At 35.1% G+C, this 25,881-nt stretch overlaps 1 protein-coding gene across 6 annotated transcripts in view; it reads right to left on the reverse strand.

The window, feature by feature from the left end:
* Positions 1–25,881, reverse strand: part of hts (adducin 1-like protein hts) — a 54,294-nt gene that overhangs the window by 25,451 nt on the left and 2,962 nt on the right. For all 6 annotated transcript variants that reach the window (XM_065350955.1, XM_065350951.1, XM_065350950.1 and 3 more), the window contains exon 2: positions 218–385. In XM_065350955.1, coding sequence (XP_065207027.1) covers positions 218–328 — 111 coding nt within the window. In that variant the 5' untranslated portion in view covers positions 329–385. The remainder of the gene's footprint in view (positions 1–217; positions 386–25,881) is intronic.

Raw genomic sequence — 25,881 nt, forward strand, 5'->3', positions numbered from 1 at the left:
TTCCAACAAATCAAACACATCCAGACAAATCACCGCAGCCTCGAGTGCCTATTTTTAAAACTTTAAATACCTCATTAGGAGTACTTAAAAAGGAGTATTAATTACCAGCTTCCTTTCATATTCGTCCTATTCGTTTGAAAGAGTAGAAAAAACAACAACAACATAACTAAAATGAAAAATCGCCCATTTCAAAAGTATATACATAATATACCCTTACCGCGTCTATATCCGCGGGTCTAACTTTCATTTTTTCATCTTCGTCGTATCCGTCTTCAATTACGCCGTTTGTATGAGACGGAGGAATGCTTTCAGTGTTCACCGCCGACATTTTTCTTTTTGGTACGATTTGCCTTTTTATAATCGTCAAATCCTATGTACAGTTTTCCTGTAAAATGAACAGAAAAAATAATGTAATTACAAGAAAAATAATTGTGTTTTATACCTGAAAAAAACAACAAAAATAAAAATAATTTGCACATCAGTTCCATAATAATTACATTCCCATAAACATTATTTATTATGTACTTGAACTTCTCAAAGAATATGTTTTTCAAAATTTTAGAGATGAAAGAAAAAATTCAACATTATTCAAACAAATTATATTTTTCAAATTTCCAATTTTTGCGATCGATTTTTTCTTAATCAACTTCGTGTGATAAAAAATAGTCAAAATTGACTTTTAGGGTGAAAAATGCAACCAAACGTAACCTTCACTAAAGAAATTTGACAAATACATATTTCGAAAATCTCGACAACTTTATGCAATAAAATAATGTTTCGCTAGATATAGACTTATGCATTATACTTTCACATTTAAATTAGATCACACCATTTTTATTTCACATCTGTATAGGAAGTACACTTCTTCAGTTATTAGGTGACAAAAAATGTAAACCGGGCGTTTAATTTTAAACCAACAACGTAACGGGGACTTCGGTAAAAATGGTACTCATTTCTCGTGTTTTGTGTACGTAATCTCAAGGTAATAGAGCTTCGCATATAATACGTTTAATTTCGTAGCAGCGTATTTAAACATGGTATTACTACTAGTAGCATACATATTTTAAACCTCGAATTTACACGCCGATAATTTTTTGTAAGGTAGTTAAGTCGCCAATAGCGAACAGAATCAGGGGAAAAATTCTTGCTTGTATTGCGGAAATACTACTGAAGCTTTTTGACCGCCGATTGGATTACAATACACTTTGAACCTTCCCCTTGGAGGATTTGTGTATGATTTTTGCTAAAAAAAAAATACTTCTGGAGGTGCGATATATTTTTTTGGAAAAAGGCTTTTTTTGCCCAATAACGGACACTCAATAGCTATCACTTTTGAAAAATTAAACAAAAGCTAGCTAATTTCGTTTGTTTAAAAATCAAGCACAAAAAATTGTGAGCTATTTACCTTACACGTATACATATGTATTTCAAGCTTTACATACCTACATATTATAAACGTAATTACAAAACTTGAAAAGAAGATAACAGCCGAATAAAAGTCCCCAAGTTGCAAATAATGAACTTGAAAATCACGCGATCTCGTACCATTCGGTAGTAAAATAAAATTTCCTCACCGTACAGCTGCTGATAAATGCTCGTATTTCCCTCGGAAAAATTCCCTTCTTTTACCTTAATTCATCGAGCAAATAAGAAAGAGAGTTCGTACATTTATTTTTTTTTTCACTTCATCAATAATACTATAGATAACTGCGCCGGGTCGAGTCGTGGTACGTAATGTTGCTTTTGGAAACTATCGTGGGTAGGTAAGGTATAAGTAAAGTGTATCTACCTTAGACTTTCTGGCGTGTTCGCAATGTTCACAAGAGGCTCGTGAAAACTTCAACTTCGTGACTATAAACATTTTTATAGATGGAAGTTGCCTTCTCAAACGTGCATCTTACGAGTAATTTCAGCGAGCAAACGTGTCGAATTTTTTATCCTTTTCTCATTTTTTTTTCGATAGGTATAAAAAAACCTACAACAGGCATTGGTGGTACACGTACACTTTACACCAACGCCTTTGGTTCATATTTCAAATGAAATGGGTACTTTCACAAATGAAAAAATAAATGGACAGGACGTAGCATTTACGTATACATTTTGAGTAAAATTTCAAAATCAGAAGTTCATATAAACAACGACTTTTTCGTATCCCTCCCCTCCTCCTTCTCCCTATCGATTGTGAAATAAGACGGAAAATTTAGGAAATCAGAATTTTGAGATAGAGATACAGGTAGAGGTACCTAATGTACTCACGAATGGATTGGTTTCTCAGAAATTGATATTGAATAATTGACGAGCTTGGCTGAAAAATGAAATTTTTCATGGGTACTCTTGCCAAAAAATCATGACTTTCGTGACTGATAGAGAGGCACTTTTGCCAAATGAATGATCGTGAGGTCGACAACGATTAATTACTGTAAAATTTTTCAACACGTGATAAACAAAGAATTGAAATTTTTTTCATGTTTTGCAAAATTTTAATAAAATGTCAACTTTAGACATCAAAGTCTTTTCAGATTATTCCGCTAAAAAAAAATTTCAACTCATAAATGTTTCAATTAAAGGACAATTATTAATTATCTCTTAATTTGTAAAATCATAAACAACACACCAATATTATCATCTAAAGGAATCATTCTCTTCCCTTAAAAGAATGCAAAAAATCACCGTCACATTCAAGAAAATTTTCAGATTTCTCCGACTATTTCTAAGAATTAGTCGATTCACTTTCCTAACATTTCCTCCATACCATTTTTCAAGGTTTCTGAATCCTATTCGTAATGCATTTTTATAGAGAATGAATGAGAGAGCAGCAATCTTTTCACATAAGTAGCTGTAAACGTCACAAAAACTTGGTTTTTCAAACGTTATTTTTTACATTTTTCAATTTTTTTTTTTTGAACCCCAAAAACTTAACACAATGAAAAACATGCCATTTCAGCTAAAAAACCATCATCAACGTTGAACGTTACTTCTGGAGACAACTCGTCTAAACATTTCATCGTTCTACAACCGGTTCGAATATTTTATTCTAATTTCACACGCCTCACCGAATCTTCTTCTACGACGACCATCCATCAGAACTTCCAATTCTCAATTCTCACGCAATTATCCAAAAAAACACAGCAATTTCCACACACCATAACCGACATAATCGAAGCAAGAGGCGGGCATTGCGCTGAGCTTCATTTCAATGATATTTTCACACTCATTTACAAATACCTACAATCTACATACGAGCTAAGTGTACCACACATGTGTTTTTCTCTCTCTTTACGAGCTATATGTATGTGCTGAGTCTTCATTTATTCAGTACAACACAACACGCGACTAATGCCAGTTATTACGATCATCATCGCTAGTGAAGCAGATATACTTAGGTTTAGGTATCCGATAAAATATTCGTTCAAATGAGATGTATGGAGAGGTTCACTGGTGGAATACCAACCATGTCTATCAATACTCTGTAGTCTGCAGTGTGTCGACGAAGTCCCAAAAACTGACCTAAAAAATTTTTACCGTGAATTTTCTAAATCTGCAGTTCTCGATTATCAATATTTCAGAAATCTCAAAGGTCAAAGTTGGACTTTTTATCAGGTAACTGGTAATGGTATAATGAAATTGTTTTATTCTGGAGAAAAATGACAGTTTATAAATAATAATGAAGAACTTTCAAGAGTGAAGTTTTTTTTATTACTACCAATCAAAATTTTTCTATTTTACATCACTGGAATTTTCAAGTCACCCTATTTGGTGCATTAGTAGCGTTAGTTGGGTCGCCAAATTTGTTAGGCAACTTTCTCGAAAATTTGTAATGAAACAGGTAATTTTCATTCAACCATCAAAAAGCTCATTTTGAATTAATTTCAGCGAAAAAAATTGTTTATTAATTCAGTTTCATGCTTTTGAACCAGTTGTCATTCATTTTTTTTTTCTTTAAAAAGGTGGCAAAAATTAGCCTACGTATTTCAAAGAGAGTATGATTCAAGTTTGAAACTACAAAGTTATAAACCACTAACATTCAAAAAAAAGAATTGAAAATTTTGTGGTTGCAGAACGATGATTACGAAATGTTATTCATGTTTCGGAACGATTTTCATGAAAAATTTGATTCTGTACCCAGTTTCATGGTTTTAATTATAGAATTACCTAAAAAATATATATGTACATAATTAAAAATAAAATATGATCAATCAGGAAAATGATAATGACCACGAAATAAGATGTTTAGAATCAATATCAACTGACATATTTTATCAATAGGTAATTGAAAAAAAAACACAAAATTGATAATCATGCAGTTGCAGAACTCTAATCATGAAATAAAATCTACTTTTCAACAGTGTGATCAAAAAAATTTCAGAACGGAAACCAGTTTACTACTCTCGGACTGATTGTCAATTTTTTAAAAAGGCAGATAGTTTTGCAATTTTTCAAGAACTCCATTTTCAAAAAAAAAAAAATTCAAATCCAGCATCCAGCACTAAAAAGAAATTACAATAATGAAAGTTTGCAGAAATTCATGAAGCTCCCCACTATCTCCTGCAGTTATTGAGTTATTCTTCTTTAATGATTAATTACGTTCTGTAATTTTTGGGACATCATGTACACAGACCAAAAAAATGTACACGCTGTAAAATGCATCTATTGTACGAATCCTTTCAAAGTTCTAACACCCCCCCCCATCTGTTCTAAAATTATTTAAATTCTGGAACTTTTGCGGCATATTGTATACTACAGATGAAATTGATCAGAAACTGGAACGACTTCACAGCGTCTGTACTTATTCTTCACAGTAATTGGTGAAAAAAAAAGAGAATAAAAAGCACGTTCCCAGTTATATAATGTGTGTGATATATCATCGTACCTATAGTTACCATTGTACAATGTGTACATGTATACTCGTATACACAACACACATAATGAAAACGAGTACAGTACAACACTATGAGATTCTACAGGATTTTTCTTCTATTCGCAGTCACGTTCGTAAGTATTACAATCGTAATTAAGTTTTGTTAGAGGTGCGTACAAAGTACAACGTACTTCGATAAATCGTACTCGTACATCTGGGAGGAGTGCGATAATCGATAAATCACGAGAGAATTTTCCACCTTTTTTTTCTTCTTCTTCTTTTTAAAATCTACATTGCCCACAACAACAATGCTCATCCAACAAATACTCGGCAGCATCCTAATTTCGAATACAAACTCGAGGTTAATTTTCAGTCGCCGTAACAATAGGAAAAATCACTTTAATTCGGCTACTAACGCCAATGATTCGGTGCTTTTTTGCCTCACTCGTACTCGTAACGAGCTGAAGGTTAAAAGCTAACACCATAAGCGACGTACGAACGAAAAAAAAAAAAAAAACTCCAAAACCGGTTTGAAAATTTTCATTAATAATCGCGCGGCGCAGCTTTTGAGACGCGCGTGCGCATTAGCACCGCCGGTTCGCGGTTCAAGTGTAATGTATTGATATAACAGGGTTGCTAACAAAATTTCTCGGAAGAAATGCAGTACTTTTGCAGTACTTTTTGCAGTACTTTTTGCAGTACCTTGTTTTTTTAATCCAGCTTACACCGAGCCCCCCCCCCCCACAAAAATCTTTTTAAAACAGTTGGAATTAAGCAGTAATTTTTTAGTTTACATGGAAAAACTTGTTAATTTCAGTTTGTTTTTAGTTTTCAGTTTCAGCTTTCATATCTTGAGGTTCAAAAAATTTTTTAAAAGATGAATTCCATTTTTTCAGGAGTTTTCAAACACTAATTTGCCACTTGGCAGCAAAAACTTGAAATTTCAAACGCTAAAATTATGATGAAATCCGAATAAGTTGAATTTATAATTTGTAATTAGGGTATTATTCATAGCCTATCATGACTGAAAAAAAATCGTTTTCATTTTTCAATTTTTAGAGGCCTTAAACATAAAAACTTTATCATTTTGAAAAAAAATAAAATAATAACCACAAAAGCAAACAAGAAAGTAGCCCGAGCGTATTAGTGAGGGCAGAAACTTTTGAAAATTCCTGTTTTGATAAATGAAAAAAAAACGGGTTTTTATGGGAAGAGATTGATTTTTTTGACTTAAAAATTTCAGAATTTGAACAATTTTTTTAAATAAATTTCAGTTCCAAAAAAGAAAAGCAAAAAAGCCCGAACGAAGTAAGGGCATAAGCTCTCAAAATTTTCGTATTTCGAGCAATAAAAAAAAATTTTTCATGTGAGGAGTTTATTTTTGGATTTAAACATCTTTTTGAGTTTGAATGATGGATTTTTAGAAAGTTTGATTTTGTAAAAGTAAAACCAATAGACCTATAGAAAATGAGAAAAAGAGAAACTGCATTCAGCCCGAGCGAAGCGAGGGCGAAAATTTTTTTAAATGTGCTATTCAAGTCTCACAAAAGTTGGTAATTAAACCTCTTTATTAAGACTAAAAATCTTCAAAATTTATTGACATTGACGAGTCCCAACACGATCAGCACATTTGGGCAAATTTGCTGACTTTTTATAATTTGACAACTTTGGATAGGTGGTCCGTTGGAAAAATTGAAAGGTATACATAGATGAAAACTGACCAAACATAATGTGATTTTTATGAGTTTTTTTAAAATTTAGAAATATGAAAAGAAAATCAAAATATTGCCCGAGCAAAGCGAGGGCGAAGAAAAATTTTGTAGAATTTTGTTTGAAAAATAGTGGTTTTTAACCATTTTAAGCACAATTTTCGCCAAAAACTGAAATGAGTTTGAGAAAAAATGCAGTACTTTTCAGGCAAAATGCAGTACTTTACAGTACTTGCAGTACCGAGGATTTCAATGCAGTACTTTTACAGTACTTGCAGTACCTGCAGTACCTGTTAGACACCCTGTATAAGTAAACTCTTCTCCATACCTCTTCCATGCTATACCTCTTCCTCTCTTCTTCTTTTTTGCTCCTCTCTAACACCGTGACGCGTTTTAATTAATCATTCGCCGGCTCAATTAATAAAAATTTCGCTACGGCAGACCGAATACCCGCACCCAGGCAATTTTTCCTCCAGTTCGCTCCTCCTCGTTCTCCTCTGCGCTCTTGGATTCTCGACAAGTCGCGAACGGCAGCCTGTATGTCGACTCTAGCTCACACTCGTATATTGTATGAGACGGACAGGGCACCGATGCGGTGCACCACGAGTGTTAAAGCTCTCCTCCTTTACTCTTGTCTATACTTCGGCACTCATCTATATGATCGTCGACATAGTCGTCGTCGTCGTCGCTGTCGTGTGCTCTTTATCACCCGACGTTGCCTCCGCATGATGTAATGAGTTATTTATATTGTACGCATAGACATGCATACGTTGTATACGTACATTACATACTGTGTACGTCTATTATATGTACCATAAATACGATCTCTGGACACCAAAAATTGATTCAATCGAGTTACAAAAGGAAGAGGAGTGGAATCTCTAAATCCTGTACGAGAAATTGCATTAATTTTTCAACGGAGATTACAGTTACAATTATTATTTAAAATTCATTGTTTTTGTAGCCACTTGTTTTTCTGTTGCTGTAGTCATGTGTTTCTTGCATTCAAAAGTTGATTCTTTCAGAAGTACCCTAGTACGAGCATGTCTGCAGAGATTACCAAAAATTGAAAAAAATTCCGAAATGAGTAACAAATCAGTACCGAACTGCACAATATTGTGCTTACCTATGTACATTTACTCCGGCAACATACTACCTATTCCAGGTATAAACATCCCAAGTAAGTACATAATATCGTACGTATTGTTTTCCATACACCGTTGCTTGTACGGCTCCTCTTTTCCGTTACCTACTTCACCTCATCCTTTCCTCTTTTTCTTTTTTTGCAACCGGTTTCATTGTTCAAAAGAAGTAGCGTCAGCGTCCTCATGATCAGTACTTACGACCAAGGCACCATCAAAAAATACATTCGACGAGAAGGGGGGACCCAAACGCGTGGGTTTCGTCATAAGTATCTCCCAGGCTCCCCTTGCGACTAGTTTTTCGCGCAGAATACGCCGCTTTGCGCCTGCGCTCGGGGACTTGAAAACCAGTTCGTTTGAGTTTTCCAGCGTGCGTTTTAAGCGTTCGTTGGTCGGCATTCGCCCATTCGGCAATCGGCAATGGTACCTCTACCTACCACGCGGCAGAACATACACATACGAGACGAATTTATGATTATATACCTGTCAACCAGACGGATAAAATTTTTCAGACGTCCGAAATCGTATAACATATCATTACTACGGTAAGAATGGGAGAAAGTAACGATGCCGCTGCGGTGAGCTGGGTACATTTTTCAACACAGGATGAAATTTCAACACCGGGTGCTGCGTTGAATAAACAATGTAATATTTGTAGGCAGATAGGCGAAAAAAAATCCGTCGGTAATACGGGGAGCGAAGGAGCTGTAGAGGTGAATGTCGCCTCCAACGACTCATACAAAGAAGAAATTCTCGACGAAGTACGAGTATGATTACGGAACGAGTTCTGAATAAATTTTAGCTTTCAACGAAATTTATGCAGTTTTTTTTTCTCTCCCTCGCTGAACTAGGTTTTCTTGAAGGCAGATGCCAGATGTGGGACAAAATTTTAAAGCAGAATAAACTAAGATGAACTGCGTTGAATAGAAATCATTCTTATATTTTTTAATGAAAAAGTATAATATTATCATTCCTATCGTTTACGGATTCTCTTTTATTTTAGAATTTGCATTCAAATATGAAATTCATCATGGGCGAGGAGAGAAAATACGAACCGGTTGAATAATGAAAATCGAATTTTTCGATAAGTGCATAAATTTTGAGATACAGGATGTTCTACCGAATCTGAAAAAATAAATAAATTCCCAGTACAAAGGCCCCCAAATTCTTCGATTTTTTAAAAACATTCTTGGCATTCAAAATCGATTTTGAAATTCTCAAAATGGTCCCCTAGCTGAGTTGAAAAAAATGTTATTTTAATGATCGCAAAAAAGAATACTTAGTATAGTTCAATTCGCTAGAAATATGAATCCGGAATGCATAAATTGATTTTCTGGATGTAAATGAATTTTTCAATTATCATACGCAGTAAAATTTTATGCTCCAAAATTTTCTATTCCTTCATTTTTTTTTTTTTTTTGCATATGATTCTCCAAGAGTTTTCCCAAAATTAATAATAACTTTGAAAAAAATCAAATTTTTCAAGAAAAATTTCTCAAAAACAAAATCATCTCAGTCCACTAGTGAGAAATTTCATGATCAACCAAGTAATTTAGTTTGTTTCAGTTTTCACACAGGAAAAAGTTTCCATTGCGTGGTGCTGAAATACACGATGGTTTCCGAAACAGAACTTAGCCGATTTTGAAAAGATTGCGTAAAATTGATTTGAACAGTTTTTAAAGCACTATTTGAGAATCTGAAATTTCCAAATTATGGCTGTAAGCTCCAAAACCAGCTTGAACTCACCTACAAGCGACTCATCATGTTGAAATTGTGCTATGAAGTAAATTTTAGTCTTCCAACTAAATAGGTGTAGAAATTTCAATTTTCAAAAATCTGCTGGAGGCTTCAGAACTGCCTAAAAATGGAGTAAAACAGATTCGGGGTAGGGGTCAAAAATAGACTACAAGCCAAATTTCAGCTTTACAGGTTAATTTGGTAAAACTTTCATTTTATCCAATTTTTGACCCAAATTTGATTTTTTAAAATTCACCAAAAATCGAAAAGTTCGCTTCAGTAGCTAAAATTTTGGTTGGTGATATTTTTCTATACTCTCTTCAATGTAGATTTGTTTGGTTCAACAATTTTTCAGCCTGTTGGACTATTTTTCTTGTTAGTCTATATACATACCGCGAAAAAAATGAAGAGAAATGAAATTTTAGAATTGGTAGGATCTCCCACTAGTACAGTTCGATTTTTAAAAAAACTTACTTTTTACATTGAGATGTACAGGGTACACACACACACAGTAATAGCTCTTTAATTCAATTTTTTTTACTCACCTGGAACAAAAAAGAAATACAATCGCGGATTAGTAAATTTAATAAAATTAATTCTTTAATCAATGGTAAGTACCTAAACCTATACATTTTCTTATAATAAATAGGACCTGTCTATTTGAATCAAGACTAGAAATTTGAAGGGAAAAAAATCAGCTTATATATTTCAAAATTCATACACAACCACATGTAAGCAATTAGGCATTTACAAGTCGGAATGAAACTAAAAGTATGTACAACACAAACATTCCAGTGAATTTCAAAGACAAAACATATCACTTTTTTTCTAGTCTATTTCTCCTTCTTATTTGACGAATTTTGCAATGAAAATGAACCTGAAAAAATGATGAAACTAAAATTCTTCGTTTTTAAAATCGTTATCGAACGAAACAATCATTCGAAGCGACTCGAGTTCGACATAATAGCGCGTTAAATTTAATCTATTCACGTACACCGCTCATTACTCCTATTTTTTCAGTAATTCGCGCGCATCTGTATAATATTTAGGACACGCCAAACCAACCATATTACCGCTAATTCTGCTAATAAAAAAAAAAATCCGCCGAAAAATTCTCGTACCGCTCAAGTGGCGAATACCTTCGTTTGCCCCCGTCACCGCATCCAAACAGATAAATTTTATAGTAAAACGCCCAAGCTCGATGTCTGTCTATTTGTGTGAGTTTGTAAGTGCGGTTGTCGTTTATTCAATTTATCGAATCGTCGACTGCGTGTAGGAAGCTAATCAACAATCAACGATCGCGAGAAAAATTACAGTGCTTTGTCACCGACGACGACGACGACAACAGCGAGACGTGAAAAATGCCCTACCTTACCCTTCGGTTCTCAAATTTTGAAAAATTTTCCATCTTTTGCAGATACGAGTTGAAAAAAGGCTACTTTAATTGCAATACACGCACCTTTCATTTGGCTGAAGTATCGAGTATAAAAACGTAAGACGAGAGGCCGGTTATGCACCGTGTACTTACAAATCAAAATGTAGGTCATTCGCGTCGACGACGGCGACTGTACCAAACCGAACCTACGTTATTATGTACTATTGTATATACAAAGTTGACTGGCTATACGACAAAAAGATTCCATTTTTCTCGTATACCAGCACGTAGTATACGAGTCTATGTACACAACATACAAATACATAACGAGCATTACCTCCAGGCTGACGTCCAACCTCACAGTACTTATACGTTTTTTTTTTTTAAAGGCTACACCTTTAATTATTACCTTCGCTCATTAACAAAACATAAACATATAGAAACTAGAGAGAATTTATATATAGTAAACGTTTTCTATTCATTATATAATTGCTGCGGTTTGCTCTTCTGCGATATCTTTGTGTCTTTGAACTTGATGGTTCATCGTCCAGCACCGCGATGCCACAAACATGAAATGGTAATTTTCGCCTTGCCATCTTTTTCAAGCTGATGAAAAATGTTTTCGGTTCTTTGGTTTTGTAATTATTATTTCTAATAAAGACAACACACTCTTTTTCTTCGGATTCTTTCAAATTTTTCAAAAAAAAAAAAAAGAAAGAAAAGAAGATCGAAAACGACAACAAGACAACAATGTAAAAAATAGTTGAAATAGTTGGAGTGAATCGAATGCAATAAGAATTCACTTTTTTACGATGATCATTATTTGTTCTCTCTTCTTTCTCCAAAACTGCCGAAATTTTTTTCAAATAATTAGGTACGTAAAACGCATATAAAAATGAAAAAAATTGAACAAAAATCACCTAAAAAAATTTCAAATGCAACAAAAACAGGAAGAAATCGCAAGAATTGTTCAAAATTAGTTGAAAATAGAAAAATACTACGAAAAATTTATCTCAAACGTATGAGAACGAAGGGAAAAATGAAAAATCACAAAAGTTGCTTCAAAATGTTCTAAAGCTACCATTTCAAGGACATTCCTTCCCATCCATTCAACAAGAACCATCGTCCCCGAATATCTTAATTTCACAAATTCCTGTTAATTCTCCATTCGTAATTTCTCACGTTAAAGCATTCAGAAATCATCGATTAACAATAATCTCTACGTCTCCGATCATCGTAAGTTCAATTTCCAACTCGATTACGTTTTCAACTTGAAGTCGAATCAACATTAATGACAATAATCTGCAAATAATTCGTGTTTCGTTCATGGCTATCACGATTATTAATCAGCTCGATTTCGATTGTCGTGTCAACCAAGGTAAGACAAAATTACGAGCCGTATCTAGGTAAATAAAACAATAATTCATTTCCATCCCTCTTCTGACTTATAGGGTTTCTCATACTCGAAAAAATTAAGTAGATTTTTTTCGATCGACGAAAGCAAACATCACTCTTTCTGATCTCATCATCGTAAAAGGTTACGACGACATCCAGATACACACTGAGATACATATTACAAGCTTACTTAGTTACGCATACCATAGAGTACACACGCAAAACGGTACTCTCTCGATTTACCTACACTATTAAACGTTTACCGTGACTCGGTAATGGTCGATATAGGCAGAGAAAGACAGACATCCAATGAGAGTGTGCGAGAGAGAACGAATTGCACAGAGTACGCAGCCCAGCAGCGACTGCAGCGACATCGAGGACGCTAAATTCATTTCACCTTGTAATCGCGTTCACGCTACAATAATTCCGTTAGTTAGGTAAAATTTTGCAAATCTGCTCGACTGAGATGCAAGTATGTAAATGTACTATAATATGGCACCATGTGTAATGTGCCTATATACCGCTTACATCTCGTGTAAATCGCAAATTCGTTTATGGCGAGGCAGAAGGGAGAAGAAGGATCGAAGAAACGTTAATGAGAAAAAGAGCTGCACGATTTCAATTAACCAGCTAAAGGGTTATAACCAAAAGTACATACCTAAAATGTCACTGTCAACTGACACTGATGTTTCGTCTCTTCTGCGAACCTATTACAAGTTCATAATTATACTACATATTTCACCCCCCCCCTTCCCCAGCATGAGAGCTTCTTTCTGAGAAAATTGTTTGGAAAGGGAAAGGTCAATGGAACCTGAAGAAAATTTTCTCAAACTTTGTACGTATGAAAAGCTGACGATTTAAACTTTTTGGCTTTCTGCTGGAGTCTGATTCTAAATTTGAAAAATGAGTTCAACCCGACCCAACAAATTATTTCAAAATATGGCCTGAGAGGTATACATTTGGACCAATGTCCTCCCTACCCCGGAGCTGATTTCGGAAAATTACAAATTTAAATTCAGTAAGTAATTCGAAAAAGAACCATCCACAAAAAATTTGGCCACTTGAAAATATTGATTTATGGATCACAATAAATCATTTCTGAAAAACGACTTCAAATTCGAACTCTAAGAACACACACACATCTTAAAACCATGGAAAATGAATCGTTTGATTTTTATCTCATAAAAATTAAAGACTTCTACTACGTACTATCAACTTCATTATACTTGAAAACATTCAAAACTCAAACATTCTTCTCGCATACATTAGACAATCTAATCATCTTACGCAACAATATCATCTGAACCTTTCACCAATTACCTACTTAAAAGTGCATTATTCATCAGCTTGAATTTCTTTTCGTTTTGTTTCAATTTCAACGTACCTACTCGTCGCACTTCAAAACTATCACCACATTCTTCGACTTCTTCAACCTTGAAGTCGAGAATTTTTTCGTATAAATTCGTACAACTCGCATAACGTCATCGTCGTGCTTCTCTGCTTCTTGCCTTCGAATCAGCATCGAATCATTATCTAAGTATAGTCGTCGGTCCTCGCATATGCACTAATCGAGTAATTATTATTCCGGTGTCACTTTCGATGCAAATGCTAAATATCGCGTCATTGTACATAGATAGATAGCATCTTCTGAGCACCTACTTACAGCACAATGTTTATTCGTACTGCGCTGGCAAAAAACAAATTTCTATATACACACATACACAATCCGTAGGTAAACATTAGAGACGCGTATATTCTACGTACGATAGAATAAGATTAATAATTTTCCCCCAAGTTTCTCATTTCAAATTGAAAAACATAATATCATCTTACCAGTTCAGGATTTTATTATGGAGGGAGGGGGAGGGGGGTCAAAAATATTGTTACTGTTTTGAATTTTTCGTTGGAAGGACATTTTGCAAGCATTTGACCATATTCTACTTTTCCTTGAAAGGTGAGAGGGAGTCGAAATTTTGCATGCCAATTCATTTTTTCCCCATTTTCTTCGGACAGACATTTCAAGATTGTAAGAGGTGAGGGGGGAATATAATACCTTTGCCGTTTAAATTTTTTCTTGGCGGATATTTTTCCAACACTTTACGACTTTTCATTTCGAGGGGGAGGGGCGGAGGTAGACATTTCATACGCCAATTTTTCGCTTTTCCGATGTCTTCAGATATTTTAGTTTTTTGATGGAGGGGGATCAGATGGGAGTGCTGGCAATATTCTTGCTATTTCAATTTTTTGTTTATCAAATTTTTAAACTTTTTCTGAGCACTTTAATGAAATTTTTCATCATACTTTTTCAACGCGTGTGCTATACGAAAAATTGAAATGAATTCTTCGAAAATTATACACTTTTGACACAATATTTATGTAAAATTTTCGGATTAAAACACCAAATGTTTTTTGAAAAAAAATGGAATTCTGATTTAAGTCATCATAACAGAGGACAAGAATGCGTTTCTGCACAAGTTGCTGGACAGGGAGTTCTGAAAAGTTGATAAATTTAAAATATGTATACTTAGATAACTCGAGTTGACAAATTGAGAATTTTTCAATGAAATTTTGAGGAGGATATGAGCTTAAAAAAATCAAAGTTCAATCAATTGGAGAAAAAAAAACAACATTTTTTAGTAAGACAGGATAAAAGCCGGACACCAGGAGGTACAAGCAAAAAGCAGGCCTGCAAACAATGATCTTTCAAATATACTCGTATACTAATTGTAAGCACATCGGTATTTGCAGTTATTTGACATTCAGAAAAATTTTCCAGCGTTCAATTTCTGATAAAATGCTGACGTATTTCAAAAACAAGCAGAGAACTGCCTTTGCACGGCCAGGACGACCAAAAACCTACATTGTCGACATAGAAATCGTGAAAAATAGCCAAAAATTGATGAAATTTCAGGAAAGTTGACCAAAACATGACAAAAATTGTCCAACTTGTTAAAATGACATCAAAGCCACCTAAAAACGACTAAAAGTCAACAAGATGTTTCAAAATTTGGAAAAAAACAAAACAAAAAATCCCACAAAAAACGCGTAGAATATAAAATTGCCAAAAATTAAATAATTATTGGAATGATATTACCCACAAAAATTAAACGAAAATCGCATCTTTCTCAGTATGTATGCATCACATCCAAACACATACATACGTTATGAAAAAGAAAAGAAAAAGGAAACCTTCTGTGATTAACACTCGTAGAATTACTACCCCCCCCCCCCAGAAAAATTCCTTTTTACAGACATTTCTTCGAGAGAAAACCCCCAACGCCAGAATCAAACACTGAAAAAATCGGCTCGCCTGAAAGACATTCCTAAACCCTCAATCCATTCGAATTTCAAAATTATAAACACGTCTACACGTCGTATTTTCCTCCTCCGCCTGGCTACCGGGTCATTTCCGATTCCGCACACGAGGAACCGCGTTCACTCGAAATTGAAAGTGAAAATCTCTAAATGTTGGCAAAATGAACAACGTAGTACAAAAGAAGCAACTACGCATCTCGTTCGGTTCTCTGAAAACAACAACGGATTCGGGATTACACAACCTACAACCTACACCGACTGCCAGAAAAACCACCCCAATATTTCGCATACCAAGTGGGAAATTAGATTTATCATTTACAGCCCATACGTTCGGGCGACCTTCGAGAGACGAAATCCAGCATCCATAGTATCGGCACGACACAACGGTGCGCGTTTTCCAACCCCTCCGAGCCGAAGTTCGAAGGTCTTCGTCAATAGCCACGTAAAAGCCATGCGCACCCTTATACCGGCCAAAAAGCTCTCTTTATATACTATGTACTTCCTGTGGAAAATTCAGCCCTACACCGCGTATACGGACGAAGATCCCTCTACTTCATCGTACCCACTTACGATAAAAAGAGCAGCTTTAAAACACCAGATCCGGCCCGTGCAGACAAAATTCTCACACTACGTATCGTTCGAATAAACCAACCATCGTCGTCGTCGCGAACCAAAATTCTCATACTGGATACATAAAAGACAAAAAGCGAGGGAAAACGAGGAGACAAGACAATCATAAAACTTATTATATCATACTACAGAAAGAGAATCGATTCGGCTGGCAAAAAAAAAAGGATGCTTTTAGCTTTACGCTAATTGAATGAATTAAAAAAACATTTCTCGAACAAACCAGTTCTATCATTTTTTTTAATGCTCTTATACACATACAGTGTACTTGCAACGATAAACTCTTTCGCATCGTTCATCGAAGGCCGACGCGATAGTAAAAATTCAAGTAACCGAAATGAGAAAATACTCGCCATAAAATCCTATTTTTCTTCTTAAGTTGCATTGCAGCATCCACTCGTCCTCTCCTTAGCACCTTATCCGACCACCACACCCAATACTTTAAAATTCAAAACTTCAATAAAAGAGAAGAGTGGATCAGTCTGCTAGTAGTAGTTGGTTGATGGTGATGCGATATTGAACGATATGCCTATTGCCTATACTTCCCGTGCTGGTACGGCAATAATCACGTCATCATATTGATCACCGGTATTGCCGGCACAACCGGTCACGTAACAGGTATAAATTTTTACCCATCATTGCAACCGATAATATGGTGTCGCCAACGCTTCGATGCTTTTCAACGATAACAATACGAGATCATCTCGATCATTTCAGCCAAAAAGTTGACTCACAAGTAACCGCTGAACGAAAAACTGCAATGAGTATTTTGCCACAGTTCTCGGTTCGATATCGTTATCGTACCATATCACTCGAATATCGTAAATTCAGTCACAGGAGAAACCGGCTTCTACAAATCGAGTACAAGTTAAACACTAAACGGTATATGAACCTAATCCTAAGTACTTGTTCGAGTAATAAACATCTAACAAATCGTTGGCTGGCTTCGTTCTTTCAATACAGTATGTAGGAACAGATTTTAACTCCATCGTTTATTTTTACAACGAGGAAAATAAAATACGCTTGCGCAAACTGATAAGCCACCGATATTCATAGTATAATGTACACGAACTATGCATACGCATAGGTATTTATATTTGGTACTGAAAGGCGTGTTTCGATAACCGAATCTTAAAAGCTGCTATAATAATTTTTACACTCTTTTCGGACAATCAACATGGGATATTTTCACCCACGTGGCCTGCATATCGCGCAGTCAACAAACACAGTTCCAATATTCAGAATATTTCTCAAGATGCCAATAAGAGGAAGCTGCGTATCGACTTGAAGGAATCGATTTTTAAAATTTCTCAAAATTCGAGAAAACTTTCCAAAAAACTACTGTAAAATAATTTCAAAAAGACAAAAAATGCTGAGCTTCTAAAAACTCAAAAATTCGAAAATTGTGAAAAATTTCAACAGAAATGCTTGAAAATTATTTGTGGTTTTCATTTGAGAATTTTCAGGCATATCGTTCGTTACTGAATTCGTCCAAAAAAAAGGTGACTTACGTAATCATTTTGATCCATTAAAAACGTAATCAATCGATCACTCAAACAATAATGCATCGAAATAATTCTTCAGGGGAAAGCGAGGGTAAAAATGTTGAAATTGTAACTTCAAGTTGCCACTTTCTTTCGTACGAAAAATTACATAGCTCGAAAAGTTTCAAAACGTAGTTTTCATATCGTTCCGACTCTCAAAAATTCTGAAAAAAATATATTATAAACAACTTTTTGTGCTTGACAATTAAAAAATTGGGATGGCATTACTTCGTAAATACGATTTCAAAAAATTGAGAAAGTTAACGAAATGCGAATTTTTGACATATAACATGAAAAAAAATGTTGATTGGCGAAGTTGACCCAATCTCATTTGACCTTTACTACATATTACGTATCCGTTGAAAAAGTTAAAAAAACTTGTCACTCGATGAAATAAACGCATCACAAAAAATCAAAATTCGAAAAAATTCAATTTTCAATTCCAAACACCAAAAAAAGTTTAAATTTATTCGGTTGTCTTATTTTGACCTCTTTCTGACGTATTTCATGAAAAAATTGATAAAAATTACAATCATAGCAAAAAAATTAAAGTTTGTTTATTTTTTCAATTCACTCAGAATTTTGATTTTTTGGTGATGAATTAAAATTTTTCAATGAATTTGTGTCAGTTCAATATTTCTGCGACTGAATTCATTATTTACCTGGCACTTCATTTGTTGGGGCCTTCGGGAAACGGTGGTTCGGGGCAAATTGTCCCCTTTGCACATCTTTCTTGTTAGAACAGAACTCTATAAGTACACGATGTTCAACAACACTTCCAAATCAATATCAGGATTTCTAAAGAACCTTCTGCTAAAATTTCGCTCACTCCTTCTTACACTTCGTAGTAATTTTTTGTTCTCAAGACCTCTTTTGACACATTCAACACCGCTTACGGTAGGATTCCCTGAACTAGACAATTTGGATTTCCCAGGAAAAGCGATGGGTGCATACACATAGCTCTACCTTGGATGGAGGAGGGGGTTTGAAGAAACTCTAAAAAACCTACCGAGTATTTTGACTGCATAATGTGTACTTCTCGAGAGTCCGGATTCAAAGGAAATACATATCTAAATGAAGGAAATTTTCGCAAATTATAATATACATTTTCTCTGTACCGAGAACCATGAAAATTTACGATATTGCGGCGCGTAGGAGGTAGGCGCAGTGAATGTACATAATATGCTTTCGTATATTCTTTAGATTGAAAAAAATATTTATGAAAAGTCAACAATAGCGGACAAATTGCCAAGAAGCGATTGGCGGCTGCACAAAGACGCTGCTGCGGAACGCGGACTATACGAAGGCTGTTTTATGAGGTAATAAGCTCGTAGAAAAATTTCGATACATTGATCAGAAGGGACGAGAGGAAGTTGAAAGAAAACATTTATTATTTTCAATTTACCCAAATTTCATCTTTCAGCGTACGAAAAATACGACATACATTATTTTTTCAATTGGCCACGATACCTGGGAAAAATTGCAAAACGAATTCCATCAGGGTAGAGAAAGAGTTACGAAAAAAAAACTATTTGCTCTTCTTTCATCCACCATTGCTCGTCAATATTGGCGGAAACGTTGAGGTCAACATTCTTCATCTGTAGGTACTTCACAACGATATGTTGCTCTTGATTTTCTATGTGAAATGTCATATAGGTATACTGGTTGGATAAACGAAGCCGGTCATTGTCGATGTCGGTGTAGCTGAACAGCTCACGTAACGTTTATGCATTACATACGAACGAGTACACATTACTATTTTCATTCATAACCCGATAAAAGCGTATTTATTACGAATGAATAGCGTCATCGAAAGCATAAATTATTCTCCAAGTTGTACATATGATTGTTATTCATTCTGTATGTGTGTGTACAGCGACACACCACCACAGATGTATTATGTACAAGGATACGTTTGTTTGTACATGTTGGATTGTGGATTGGTGAGTTGGATAAAAAAGAAAGGAGAAAGGGCTGAGAAGGAAAAAGGAAAGATCGATGGCGAGCTTTCGGATTCTTCGTTTACTTAGGGCGGGTAAGAAGGAAGCAGACAGGCGTATTGGGCATAGTGTATTATTATTTTATCGTATTTTGGACGTTTGGTATTGTTGATTGATAAGCTATTGCATGAAAATGTCAAACTTGGGTAAATGGAAGACTGATGCCAGCGGAGGTGGTTCGAGGTTCGAGGTTCGAGGTTAAAGCCCTTGAATTACAGGTATGAATTTCTTCTAAGGAATCGATTGATTTCCCTAATGTTTGTGGCTTCTCGTACTATTCCAGCTTTTTTCCAATTCCTCACGAAAGAGATAATTATCCTAATCGTACAAGTGTTCTGAGTCGAGACAAAAAAAAACTGAACTGCATATAAAAATGCTGATTTATATTCTTCAAGCATGAGCAATTTTTGACAATTTTTTTACTCATGGGAAATTAAAATCCTGGGAAATTTTTCAGTCTGCCTTCGCAATACTCAAAAAAATGAATCAAATTGAACTCAATTCTCAATTTCTGCTCAAAATTTCAGCAAAATCATGTCTCGTGAATGTATTTAGACCATAGACAATTTAAAATCACCCAAATTCAATCGAACTCTTCCTCATAACTACACAACTTACGGAGCTATTTTCACTAAAAATAGCCAGATTTCTAATAAAAATGATATCTATCGCGAAAACATAAATCCGAACACTGCGGTTCATCTATCAGCTGAAAATCTCACCACGTATACCTCCAACAAGCACACAAAAGCAGAAAAAATTAAACAAGAAGAGGAAAAAACTCATCACGTAGCTAAGTTCTCACCAAACCCATTCATCGCCCAACGCATCAATAGTATAATCAGGAAATCTCAGCATCGCATCGCTTTTCGTTTCGTACGACTCTACGTACCGTAGTCGTTTTATTTTCACCATTTTCTCTTCATTCGGCCAAACTTTTCAAATCCAAAGCCTTACAGCTGGGCACGAGGTCGTACTGTAAATACCGTCGATCATCGTCGATGAAAAATAAAAAAATAATAAATCATATTCACTCGCTCTCGCTTCTCTTCCTCTCTTCCGACATCTAATTCTTTTCAAAACCATCATCAGCATCGTCACTTGTTTCATTTCGTTCTGTGTTTATGTATTTTTTTTTTTTTTTTTTTTTTTAATTTCGTACACGCCGATGTACAATCACGCACAAGACCACGGTAAATGATTCAATTGACGTCATCCGGTCGTCTCGCAGCGTACTACCGATAGCAATTAAACATCGTACACGGCGTTTGTTCTACATACACTTATACATTCACCAGCATCGGCATTCTTCCCTCGTTGGAATTCATCCGACTAATCGCCGCCAACAGTCGTTGTCGTCGAGTGATAATCATGATGAAAAAAATAGAGAAAACTAAGAGAGAAACAGGCAAGAAAATCCATCCCCGTCAACGTGGCTAAAATCAATAAGCAACCCTTTACCTTGGCTGGAATAATGGCAATATATCTCCTCGTATTATTTGCTCAACAGATATTACTGGCTGACCAATTAGATTAAAACATACGTACTCTGGTCAATGTACATTATATGACCGAAGCTTTGACCCCAGATTGGAGAAACAGTCAAACGGTTCACGATGGAAATCAAATTATGCTAGGATTACGGTTATACAGAGACGTCAAAACATAAATCCTTTTTTCAAGGGTCACTTGCGCTAAACGTGAAATGATTTTTCAATGTAAGTAGGTGCCAACAGATGAATTTTGATGAAAATTTTCAACAAAACTAAAAGAAATTTCGCAGTTTTTGAAAATGGAGAAATTCCTCGCAATTATTCACCGGATTTTCCAAGTGAAACAGATCTAATCCTTTGAAATAATTATTTTCTTTTTTTTCCCTCAATTTTCCCTGATCCCGTTTGAAGCTAACAAAAAATTTTGAGTCAAAAATGTTCAAATTTTGAAAAATGCACATTCAAAAAGGTGTCTTGAGGGAGAGGGTCAAGTCTTTTCGGTTCTGGTTTCCGTTTATAATCAAATTCCAAGAAAAGCGTAAACCCCTCCCCCTTTAATACGTCTCTTAAGATACCACAAAGGCTTCCTAGAACATAGCCGGCTATAGCTCAGTGAGTGTGGAAAAACTGTCTTGTTATGGCGAATTTTTACATTTTTAATCAAAATATTCTTTGTTCAGATGAATCGAACTGGTGGAAACGATGACTTCATCTCAACTTTCGTACCCTCCCAACCGAAAAACAGTCACTTCTGAACTATTTCGAAGCCTCCAACAACGAGTTTTCAATATTATTCCATGAATTTCAAATCACTCTGGAAGGCCAATAATGAACTGAAACACCTAAAACAATAATTCGTGCTTATATCGATGGTTTTTTCGAGTATTTCAGACCGTTACCACTAAATTGTAGGGGCGGCCACCGCTCGGAAAATTCTGAAGACATTATCAAACATAAAAACTACACTAAAAAAAACGTGGATTTTTCCCCCAAATTTCAAACCTTTCTGCACATTGATTCAAGATATTCACAGGGATCGCATTCAATTTTTTAAAAAAACAGTAAGTAACTTTAGTAACCAAGAAAATTCCAAAAAGTAACGAAAAAATCAATCATTTCTATACAAATTTGCTGTGATTACAAAGTGAGGAGGAGGAGAAGAAGGAGGAGGTATGCTTCAGGGGTTTTCAAAATAGCACAATTCAATTTTTTGAGTAAAATTGTAAAATTAAAACATAAAAAAAGTGATGGTCCAAATCGTGAAAAAATTTCAATTCAATATCAAATATTAATTTCACGGTAGTTCTCAAAGTTGAAAAAATTCAGGGTCATTGCCCTCGAGTATCTATGCCTTCATGCGAATTTTCAAGTCAGTTTGAGGCAGCAGAAAACCGCTGAAAATTGTATTTTTGGAGTTGCCCCCCCCCCTTTGACGTAGCTGAAAAATTATCACACGGAAGTAGCAAACAAAAAATAGCATGAAAATCAAAATTCAAAAACCTGTTTTCGAAAATAAGTTTGCAGAAGTTTGAGTTACACATACTCTCAGTTGACAGTGAAAATAATCCATTTTCGTTCTCAATCAACTTTTTCTCCAAATAGGAATTTTCAAAACATTGAAGTTCGATCAAAACTGAGATGTCCATTTCTGCAATTAGCCAAAAGAATCATTTTCTTTTCTCTCACTTTTTTGAAAATTTAATTACCAAATTGTAAGCGGAAATACTGTACAAATTCGATAAAAGAATTGATTTATCCGCACCCTATCAGTATACACGTTTAGCCAGCGTAATAACCTTATCGACAGCCAAGGGTTGGTATCGTTGACCTTATACACACGGTAAGGTATACACGACCGACGACGATACCCGAATCGATAAAAATAATTAATCGTTTCATCTACTTACAAAGGTAGTTGTACTATATCCTTATGGAAAAAAAATTATGCACGAACGGAATAGGTGCACTACAGCGAGAGGAAAAAATAATAATAGTAATAACGTCGCAGCCTAATGGAAAGGGGTGGATAGTACAGGAAAGGGGGAGAAAAGGAACGGCCGAACGAAAATTCTTATCGTTGGTAGACATCAACGGCTGTTTATTCGTGTGTATTCGACAACCATACACGAGCCTTTTAGTCTCTGTGTATACGGTTTTCGTGCTGTCATCGAACTTTTTTCCATCGAACATCGTCGACTTTGTTCAATGTGTAATTTCGATTCGATTTTATTTCTCTCTTCCTTTCTCTCGATCAAATAAACCATTCCTCGGAAGTTCAAACAAGAAATTCATCATAAATTTTACTATCGTCGAATCCGAACGTATATATACAATATACATGTAAGCAATAAAAACCATAAAACACCCAAATCGTCATCAATATCATCAGTCGTTCACCGCGAGTACACTTCGTCGATAAGCATCTAAACAATGTTACTTATAAATTCTCCATTTGGTAAACGAATGCCATATCTTTATTCACCTATCAGAATGTATTTAAAATGACAACCAGTTTGACCACTCGTCATGTATGGAGTGTTAACAGATGCATAATACTAGTCATTGAGGGACGTAATACTAATATTAGTGCATACGAATTATATTGTACGTCAATTTTATGGACGATTTTAGAGGGATTAAAATGCATCATGATGCTGAAAGCTCTGATTTTTTTTCATCTTTCTTTTTATTTTTACATTTAAAATTGATGAAGAACTGTCGATGGAATTTTATTGAAAAACTGAAAACTTTTGGTGAAAAATTGAAAAAGTCCCTCCAAAATATATGTACCACGTAGATTACCACTAAAGATTCGCAGAAAAATTGGCAGAGAAAATTACACAATTTTAGATTTTTTCAACGTAAAGAGAATTTTCCTTGAAATTCCAGCGATAATTCGATGGAAATACTGGAAAATCCTGTGATTTAAAAAGAAGCTAACTCGCATTTCCAATTTTTACATTATCAGGCGAGCAAATTGGCCAATAATGACCTTGATTCACAATTTGACATCATTAGCTCGCGAAATTTATATCGAGAAAATTAAAAGTAATTTAACCATCAGAAAAAGAAACGACATTAGTCCATTAAGGGGTACACTTGACAGTATTGTTGATTTCGCGAACGCTTTCTGCATATAAAAATCACAACTACTCACGCATAGTCACGAAATTGACTGAGTGAAAAATCAAGCTGATTCTTTTTCGTGGTTCGGGACAACTTTCATTCGAAATTACCCCTAATCGAGATTTTTCCAATTTGCAAACTTTTTCATTTAATTGATTAGCTGATTACACAAGACAATGACAGTGATACTAAATGATAGATGTTCAGTATATTTTTTTCATTTTTAAAAAATAAAAAATCTCTGAAAAACACCAAGCTCATTAGGAAAATAACGCTGACAAATCCTTTATAAAAGGAGTAATATTATTGAATGAAAAGCACTCGAATAAACTTATTCAATCGAAAAGCACCCCAAATCCATGAAGGTCACATAGTTTATCCTCGAGGTCATCTCAACTCATTTTTTTCACGTTCATATTGCGAAAATGGAATAACGAACGAATTGAAATGAAATTTCCCTTCTCATTAAAATGTACCCTGAACAGTTTCCCGAAACCCATCTTCAAAAACAGCCAACCTCCTCCTCCTCCTCCTCCTCTCTGCTTCAATCAAGCCAAATCGAAAAAGAATCACTCGATAAACCTTTGCTTTGCTTACGTACTCGTAAAATACACCATTTTTTCTCAACTAGTGGCCTATTTATTAATGTCAAACTTTCTTCGTCCTTCGCTCAACTTGCCCACCACGTTATTCGCACGATACAGTTACTCTTAGCTCGAAACTCGTACAGCACCGTTGGCCATAAAATTTCGTACACGTTGTGCCTATCGTAGCGTACAGAAAGAGGCAAGAAAAATCAGCACAATCGATTTTTCACTAAAAACACGCATGATCGCTGAAAATTATACGACCGTATCACGCGGTCTGAAAAAAAAAACTGCGTTAAGAACCTCCATCGTAGGTATAGCTCCATAACCTAGTTCGAAATATGTAAAATTTTGCGCCATTTCACCTGTGAGTGTAGGTTTAGGAGGCACACGTTGTTGGCTATAATGTTGTAACCAGAATTAAATTTCGTTCCAATGTTGTCACGCGACCGAATCGCTCGGCTCGTATTTGAAAAATTCATCCTGCCAAGCTTTTCGGCCTTATTATCACAAATGACAAAGAAAAAGGACAAAGTATAAATTACCTATTGCGTATTGTATTTTTTTCAACAATACAATCAAAATCAAATATTACCAAAGTAGGATAGTTACCCTTCGAAAAGAAGATTGCCCTAGATACGAAACGACGCCAAACCCAATAGCTCGAAATAATCACACTTCTCAGTTTTCCCCCAAAAAATTTCGCAAATGATTTCATAAGTTATGCTTCTACGTTTCGAGAAAATCCAACTTTTGCAACGCAACAATCTTATCGTCTCAAAAAAAACACACACACATACTTGTACAAGTCTTCCACTCGTCTCATTTCTATTCTAAAACAATATTCAAATTCTACATCTCTATCTTATTTCAACAACAGTAGCGTTTTCATTCTTTTGATACTCGAAAAACAATGATTAAGATGACACATCCGTAACGTATTAATACCATTAAGATAAGAATGGCGTGAAAT

Source organism: Planococcus citri, chromosome 2 (genome assembly GCF_950023065.1).
Source record: "Planococcus citri chromosome 2, ihPlaCitr1.1, whole genome shotgun sequence".
NCBI lineage: Eukaryota > Metazoa > Arthropoda > Insecta > Hemiptera > Pseudococcidae > Planococcus > Planococcus citri.